The following is a 9,028-nucleotide window of genomic DNA, read 5'->3' on the forward strand; positions in this document are numbered from 1 at the left end:
GAACGGGGACAAACTTTAACGGTAGAAATTATTAAAAACATACCTTAATCACTCAAGACCACCATGAAACCCTCTCTTCAGCTCCCTCACTGTTTTTGGATGAAAATGAAATGTTTTTAGGTTTGAAAAGTCGAATTTTCTGACTTATACTACTTGTTTGACCCGACCCGGCTCGCGACCCGATTTCAGCCTGGACAGTCCGCGGTAAAATAGTCATAACTATTTACTTCCACGTCGGATTGATGTGAGGTCTTTTTGGTTGCAAACTAGACTCGTAGAACTTCGATTTGATAGGTTTTGGGTCTCATAACGCATTATATATTGGGAGAAATGATTTGATACATTTGACCCAAAGTTTAGAAAATATATTAAAGAAATTTACGATAACCTTTGCCGACCTTTATTTCGCAACTTGCTTGATTCCAAAACATAACATGTGACCCGTGTGATATTATAATACCTCATAACACATTATTCTTAGCATATTAGACACTCTTGGTCTTATCCCACATATGTGAATTAACTTAAACCTTCCGAACGTGCTGGGTGCCACCCGAGCTATTTCTTTAACCACGAACCTTTGTTTAAGGGATTCCTTTGACCTACAGCTTTAGTTTAGTTCCTTGATATTACCACACATTTTCATTCTTATTCTCCCAATGTGCTACACCCAATCATATATACCTAATATAACCGCGCCACGTTACGTATATTACGTAAGAGAAAGAAAAAAAAACATGGGGTCTCATAGCCTCCCCCCCTTAAGAACATTCGTCCGTGAATGGGTCAAGTCAATTCCTTGGTTTCATTTTTTTTCCCGCTAATACGTTCTTTGCAAGGCTATACTTGTTACATTTGCAAAGCATATATCATATTCTGAAGATTCCAACTACTAGGCTTCGTATAGCTATCTCGCAATAAGAAATTTAAATTGCTCTTTCAAGTCATTTAAAATCCAATTAAGTTGTTGTAAAGAAATAATTTCCAATTATTTAAATGCGACTCACCTTAAGTCGTAAATAGGTAGGGGTACTTCTTTCTCATTTCCTCCTCAGCTTCCCAGGTCATTTCCTTGATGTTGTTATTTCGCCATAACACTTTCACGAAAGCCACTTCTTTAGTTCGAAGCTTTCTTACCTGCCGATCTAAAATAGCTACTGGTACCTCTGCGTAAGATAAGTCTTCAGCAATGTGAATATCCTCAATGGGCGTAATACGTGAAGGATCTCCAATGCACTTCCACAACATAGATACATGAAACACAGGATGGACTGCTTCCAATTCTGAAGGCAAATCAAGCTCGTACGCCACCCTACCAATCCTATGAATAATCTTATACGGTCCAACATACCTGGGGCTGAGCTTCCCCTTCTTTCCAAATCGCATGATGCCCTTCATAGGTGATAATTTCAGGAAAACCCAATCTTCCACATCAAACTTTAGGTCTCGTCGTCGAACATTTGCATAAGACTTCTGCCGACTTTGTGCTGTACGCAGCCGGTCTCTAATAAGTTTTACCTTTTCCATTGCTTGTTGGACTAAATTAGGACCTAGCAACTCTGCTTCCCCGACCTCGAACCAACCGATCGGCGACCTACATTTCCGCCCGTATAGTGCTTCGTAAGGGGCCATCTGAATACTAGCTTGGAAGTTGTTATTATAAGCAAACTCAATAAGAGGTAGATGATCATCCCAACTTCCTTTAAAATCTAGCACGCAGGCACGTAACATATCTTCAACTGTCTGAATAGTACACTCTGCCTGTCCATCAGTTTGCGGATGAAAAGCGGTGCTAAGATTTACCTGCGTGCCTAGACCCTTCTGAAAAGATTTCCAAAAATGTGTTGTAAATTGAGCCCCTCGATCAGAGATAATAGATAATGGCACTCCGTGAAGGCGAACAATCTCTCGAATATAAAGCTTGGCATAATCCTCGGCTGAATATGTCGTCCTAACTGGCAGGAAATGAGCAAATTTTGTAAGCCTATCAATAATTACCCAAATAGAATCATACCTTCATGGAGTGCAAGGCAAACCAGTGATGAAGTCCATATTTATCATGTCCCATTTCCATAATGGAAGTTCAATATACTGATTTAGGCCTCCAGGCCTCTGATGTTCGGCTTTAACTTGTTGGCAGTTGGATCATTGGGCTACCATCTCCGCAATATCTTTTTTCATTCCATTCCACCAATAGATCAGTCGTAGGTCCCGATACATCTTTGTCGCTCCGGGGTGAACTGCATATCTAAAATAATGGGCCTCCAAAAGAATCTTGGCGCGGAGCTCTCCGACTGTTGGTACACATAAACGGCCCTGGTATCTAAGGACTCCATCTCCAGTTAGCTCAAATAAAGGTTGTCGCTGCTGTGGAATTCTTTCCCTTAGTTTTATAAGCTCAGGGTCCTCGTGTTGTCGCTCTTTCACTTCAGTAACCAAAGAAGATTTTGCTGTATTCTGAACGAGAATACGTCCACCCTATGCGTCTACCAAACGCACCTGCAAATTAGCTAGATGGCATAGATATTTGGTCATCTTGACCTTATCAGCTTCAACATGGCTTAGACTGCCCATGGACTTCCGGCTAAGGGCATTAGCAACAATATTAGCTTTGCCGGGATGATATAAAATATCAACATCATAGTCCTTTAGTAATTCTAGCCATATTCTTTATCGTAGGTTCAACTCCCTCTGTTTAAATAAATACTGAAAGCTCTGGTGGTCGGTGAAAACATCAATATGAACCCCATATAGATAATGCAGCCAAATCTTTAGGGCGAAGACAACTGCGGCTAACTCAAGATCGTGCGAAGGATAGTTCTGCTCATGTTTCCGCAACTGTCTGGAGGCATACGCGATAACTTTACCATGCTGCATAAGAACACAACCTAGGCCAATTCTCGAGGCATCACAATATACAACATAACCCTCGGTGCCATCTGGAAGAGTCAAGACAGGTGCCATCGTAAGCCTTTTCTTTAGCTCCTGAAAACTTTGTTCACATGCCTCAGTCCACTGAAACATAGCTCCCTTATGTTTCAGTTTTGTCAATGGTGCAGAGATAGAGGAATATCCCTCCACAAGCCTTCAATAATATCATGCCAGGCCTAAAAAGCTAGGAACCTCTGTCGGATTCAAGGGCCTCGGCCAAGTCATCACATCTTCAATCTTTTGGCCATCAACCTTGATACCATCACCGGTAATAACATGACCAATAAAAGCTACAGAAGTTAGCCAAAATTCACATTTAGAGAATTTAGCATATAACCTCTAGTCCTGGAGAGTCTACAATACAATTCGCAAGTGGTCTGCATGCTCAGCTTCCGATCGTGAATATAACAGGATGTCTTCAATAAACACAATCACAAATTCATCCAAGAATGGTTTGAATACCCGGTTCATAAGATCCATAAAGGCTGCTGGGGCATTTGTAAGCCCGAAAGACATGACAAGGAATTCAAAATGGCCATACCTCGTCCTAAATGTTGTTTTTGGGATATCAATATCCCTGACTCATAGCTGATGATAACCGGATCGCAAGTCGATCTTCGGAAAGCATTTGGCACCTTGTAACTGGTCAAACAAGTCATCAATCAGTGGAAGAGGATACTTATTCTTTATAGTGACTTTATTTAGTTGCATGTAGTCAATACACATCCGCAAGGAGCCATCTTTCTTTCGAACAAAGAGCACCGGAGCACCCCATGGGGATGTACTTGTCTTAATAAAGCCTTTATCGAGCAAGTCCTTCAGTTGTTCCTTCAATTCCCTTAGCTCTGCAGGAGCCATTCTATAGGGAGGAATGGATATAGGCTGTGTATCAGGAAGCAAATCTATAGCAAAATCGATTTCCCTTTCGGGGGGAATTCCTGGAAGCTCGTCAGGGAATGCCGTCGGGAATTCATTCACAATAGGAACCGATTGAAGAGTCATTGGCTCCTTATCTATATCTCTGACATGAACTAGATGGTATATACATCCTTTAGCAATAAACTTCCGAGCCCTAAGGTATGAAATAAACTTACCCTTGGGCGTGGCTGCATTACCTTTCCATTCAAGGATAGGCTCACCAGGAAAATGAAATCAGACCAACTTTGCACGACAATCAATATTAGCATAACAAGATGCCAACCAATCCATACCCATAATGATATCGAAGTCTAGCATAACCAATTCAACTAAATCAACAGAGGTTGGACGGTCATTAATTAACACTGTACAACCTCGACAGACATGATTAGCTATAATAGAGTCGCCAACTGGTGTAGACACCTCAACTGACTGTGGCAACAACTCAGATCTCATGTCAAGCTTACCATCAATAAATGGAGTAATATATGAAAATGTAGAGCCGGGATCTATCAATGCATAAATGGCATGAGAATGTATTGTCAATATACCTGTGACAACATCTGGGGATGCCTCTAAATCCTGTCGGCCTGTGAGTGCATAAAAGCGGTTCTGGCCACCACTAGAACCTGAGGTGTCTCCTCCACCTCTCCCCCTACCACGTCCCTAAGTAGACTGTGGACCTGGTCGGGGGAGCACGGACTGATGGCGAAGAGGCTACGGTGGATCCTGAAGGCTGAGCTGGTGCACCTCTGCCTAACTCCGGGCACCGGCTAATAAAATGTCATGTCTGCCCACAATGATAACATGCACTCGAACCCTGTCTACATTTCCCGGTGTGCAGCTTACCGCACTGAGTATATGGAGGAGTAGGCTGTCTCATTCGTGCGGAACGCTCCTGTCGACGGCCCTCAGGCTAGCCTGAGTTCTGCCCCGATCCTGAGTGAATATAACGATCAAACCGCTGGCCCTGCATCTGTGGTGGGAAACTACCTGCTGACCGAGGTGGATATCTATGGAGTGGGGGCCTAAAATCACCTCGTGTCTCCCTATAAGACCCCATAGTACGAGCCCTCTTACTCTGCTCCCTATCCCTGCGAGTATCACGAATCCGACGGGAAAGGTCCTCTGTAGTCTGAGCGAAAGCCTGTATGCGGGAAATATCTACATCATCCGATAAGGATGCTACCCTACAGTCCCTAATCAGATGATCCCCCAAACCATCCACATAATGATGAACTCTAGCCCTCATGGTACGTACGATATCTGGTGCATACCTCGCCAAAGAATTAAACTTATGGCTATAAACCCTCACACTCATATCCCCCTGCTTCAGGCTAAGAAACAGGTCAAGACGGGCCTCCCGAACCTCCCGTGGCAAATAATGGGCTAAAAAGCCTCAGAGAAGTCCTCCCACTCTGCTGGCGGAGCATCAGGTCCTCTAGATCTCTCCCATGCCTCATACCATAGGACGACTACATCACGTAGTCGAAAAGAAGCCAACTCCACAGCCTCGGTGACGGAGGCATGCATCACCCTCAATACTCTATACATTTGGTCTATAAAGTCTTGGGGATACTCAGTGGAACTGGATCATGTAAATACTGGAGGGGCCAAGTGAAGAAACTCTCGTACCGTCAAGCTTCATGTCCGATCTCTTCGGGCATCTACTTCCGACTGTAGCTGTCGCTCATGAATAGAAACCATCCTAGTCAGCAACTGAACTGCCTCCCTCATCCCCTGCTCCCCAATCTCTGATGGCGGAACAACAGGTGCTAGAGGTCTTGTGTCTCTAGCTGCCTCAGGTACTAATGGAACTGGTGAGGCTGGGGGTACTGCATCTCCCTAGGCTCTAACAAGTGCTGGGGAAGCTGAAACTAAGGGTACTGGAGACTCACTGTGTGCCTCTAAGGGAAATCTATCCCTCTGACCCGGTGGGGAACGACTGGTACCTTCCCCCGGATCCATACCTATCTCTCGCCATGCCATCTCCTGAGAGTAGGTAATCTGTTAGATAAGAAACACAAAGCACGATTTAGGTTTCATATGTTCTTATAACTTCGCTCTATAGCACGATCTATTAATTGAAAGAAACGTAATCATTCCTAAATGCCTCATAGCCTCCTGATTATAAGTGTGGTGCAAAACACACCCATAAGGAAGACTCTACTAGACACGACTTGTGGACTCCCTGGGATACGACCTGCTCTGATACCAAGTTTGTCATGCCCCAAACTAAGGGAGTCACGACTGGCACTCGATACTGTATTCAATCGAGTTAGCCATTAGACATACTAGCTAACTAAACTGGGGGCCCAACAGATCGGGCAACACAACATCTGAAATACTAAACCTGGACCATTAAGGTCATGAACTGAATAACAATAAGCCATATAAACAAAGGTAGACGAGCCAAAATAATAAAGTACTAGCTGGCCGACGAGGCCGAGATTGGAGACATACATGCCTATACACATATATATATACATGCCAAGCCTATGGGCTTGAGATTGAAAGCTGCAAAAGAAACCCAGAATACTATGTCCACAATAGCCTCTAAGAGTGTCATAAGCACTGTCGAGACAAGGCCCCGACTATACCCAAATTGTACAACAAAAGTAACCATCCTATGAAAGCTCCAGGAAGAGGTGGAGCTTACCAACTCATAGCTGAACCCCGAAATCCTAGCGGAGGGGTCGATCAAAGTCCCTACCTGGACCTGCATGCACAAAACAAAAATGCAGTGTCCCTAGGCAATGGGACATCAGTACGAATAAAAATGTACTGGTATGTAAGGCAGAAAGTAGAATCATACATAGCTGATGGAAAAAAAATAATAGAGATACCACCTGACACTGAAACTCTGATAGCCTCCATGGCCGACATCCGACCTCATGGTAATCAAATATGCATGGTATGCTTGTGCAATCGTATGTCATGAATACATATATATTGATGCAAATGCATGATATATCCAACCAAATGCTAGCAATGACAGTCTCTTCCGGTAGCTAACCGGTATCATATTGCCAACCTGGGGCCATCTGTACAATATATATAGTTTTTCGGGCAAATAGGCCCCTTACCTTCGATTATAGCTCGAAGTCCATGCATAAAATACCATGTATGATATGAACTTTAAATGCATATAATAGGCCATAACGAGAACTTAGCCAACCTTGGCTTATAGGTACTCTTATTCTCATAATCATTTTCGTATCGCATATAATTGTCTCGTGGAACCTCATATGTTTTCTTTCTTTTGAATAAGCTTGGAAACTTAACTAGACTTTTAGAAAGATAACTTAACTCTGAAGAGGTTGATAAAAAGCTTAAGGTGCTTCTCTTAGTCCTTATACCTGATTTTTTGATATTTAGTAAAAGAAAGTATTTTAAAAAAAAAATCAAGTGTTTTAGTAGTTTAAACATAAAAATTATATTTGAGATTTTTGGAAATCGACGTGTCACTTTTAGAGATTTTAAGATACACTTTAACAAGGGATAATGACTGATCGCAAATACTAAATGCCTTTATTTTCTAGTTACACAACCCAAAGACGAATAAGAATTCACATATATAGACATATAGTTAAGAAAGTCGACAAAATGACATATATAGATGTCGAATACCCTATTTAACCAAATGAGTGGAATATCAACCTAATAGCATCATGAAAATACTTCAGCTACGATCTCAATGTCTTTCACAGAAGGTCTTTCTAGCAATAGAATAGTAAAATATCACATTTGACGTCTTAGGAATTTCCCAGAATTTGTGCTAAAAGGAAGGACGGAGCTTAGTCTTAACATACCTTTCCAATGAATGTCCGAATACCTGTAGTTCCTTCACGAAAGTTGTTCCTTACATCCTAAGCTTCGAAAACACTATATGTATGCAGCTTATATGCACCTATAAACAGTTTATAATTGAGTTTAAATTGGCAGATTTGCCATATGACCCTAACTTGACGAAACGTCCGTAGAACTTTGTAAAAACGATCATAAAAGAGTCTCAAGATGATTACCTTGGCAAACCAAGTATAAAGCTTGAAGAACCAGAAAGAACAACAAATTCCTATCTTCCAAGAATAGCTCCAAACACAGCTAATAGAAGGGGGAAACGATTGTTAAGCGTAGAGATTGAGTTTCTAGGCACGGGGACAAACTTTAACGGTAGAAATCGTTAAAAACGTACCTTAATCACTCAAGACCACCATGGAACCCTCCCTTCAGCTCCCTCATTGTTTTTGGACGAAAATGAAATGTTTTTAGGTTTGAAAAGTCGAATTTTTTGACTTATACTACTTGTTTGACCCGACCCGGCTCGCGACCAGGTTTCAGCCTTGATAGTCCGTGGTAAAACAGTCATAACTCTTTACTCCGATGTCGTATTGATGTGAGGTTTTTTTGGTTGCAAACTAAACTCGTAGACCTTCGATTAGATAGGTTGTGCGTCCCATAACGCATTATATATTGGGAGAAATGATCTGATACATTTGAACCAAAGTTTAGAAAATTTATTAGAGAAATTTACGATAACCTTTGCCGACCTTTATTTCGCAACTTTCTTGATTCCAAAACATAACATGTGACCCGTGTGATATTATAATACCTCATAACACATTATTATTATCATATTAGATACTCTTGGTCTTATCCCACATGTGTAAATTAACTTAAACCTTCCGAACGCGCTGGGTGCCACCCGAGCCATTTCTTTAACCACGAACCTTTGTTTAAGGGATTCCTTTGACCTACAGTTTTAGTTTAGTTCCTTGATATTACCACACATTTTCATTCTTATTCTCCCAATGTGCTACACCCAATCATATATACCTAATATAACCACGCCACATTACGTATATTACGTAAGAGAAAAAGAAAAAAAACATGGGGTCTCATAGGAAGTCATGCAACCAGGGGTTGCCCTCGAAGGGGAGGTCGATCAGGCGGTGCTCAGGCTCGTTTCTATGCTCTCCCAGGTAGACCAGATGCTATTGCTTCGAATGCTGTTATTACAGGTATTGTTTCAGTCTGCCACAGAGATGCCTCTATATTATTTGATCCCGGTTCCATCTTTTCTTATGTGTCCTCGTACTTTACTCATTATTTGGGTATACCTCGGGAGTTTCTTGCTTTACCTGTTCATGTATCTATACCGGTGGGCGATACTGTTGTT

The 9,028-nt window shown here is 42.0% G+C and overlaps 2 protein-coding genes across 2 annotated transcripts; both read right to left on the reverse strand.

Moving 5' to 3' along the window:
* Nucleotides 1–1,008: 1,008 nt before the first annotated feature.
* Nucleotides 1,009–3,933, reverse strand: LOC138888021 (uncharacterized). The gene is made up of 4 exons (XM_070169816.1): nt 3,567–3,933; nt 3,124–3,221; nt 2,708–3,015; nt 1,009–2,014 (listed from the first exon to the last, which is right to left on the reverse strand). Exons 1-4 carry the CDS (start codon nt 3,931–3,933, stop codon nt 1,009–1,011), a joined length of 1,779 nt encoding a protein of 592 aa, XP_070025917.1.
* A 150-nt stretch (nt 3,934–4,083) lies between these two features.
* Nucleotides 4,084–5,101, reverse strand: LOC138888022 (uncharacterized). Its single transcript, XM_070169817.1, has 2 exons — nt 4,930–5,101; nt 4,084–4,358 (listed from the first exon to the last, which is right to left on the reverse strand). Exons 1-2 carry the CDS (start codon nt 5,099–5,101, stop codon nt 4,084–4,086), a joined length of 447 nt encoding a protein of 148 aa, XP_070025918.1.
* Nucleotides 5,102–9,028: the final 3,927 nt, after the last annotated feature.

This window comes from Nicotiana sylvestris, chromosome 3 (assembly GCF_000393655.2).
Source record: "Nicotiana sylvestris chromosome 3, ASM39365v2, whole genome shotgun sequence".
In the NCBI taxonomy this organism is placed as follows: domain Eukaryota; kingdom Viridiplantae; phylum Streptophyta; class Magnoliopsida; order Solanales; family Solanaceae; genus Nicotiana; species Nicotiana sylvestris.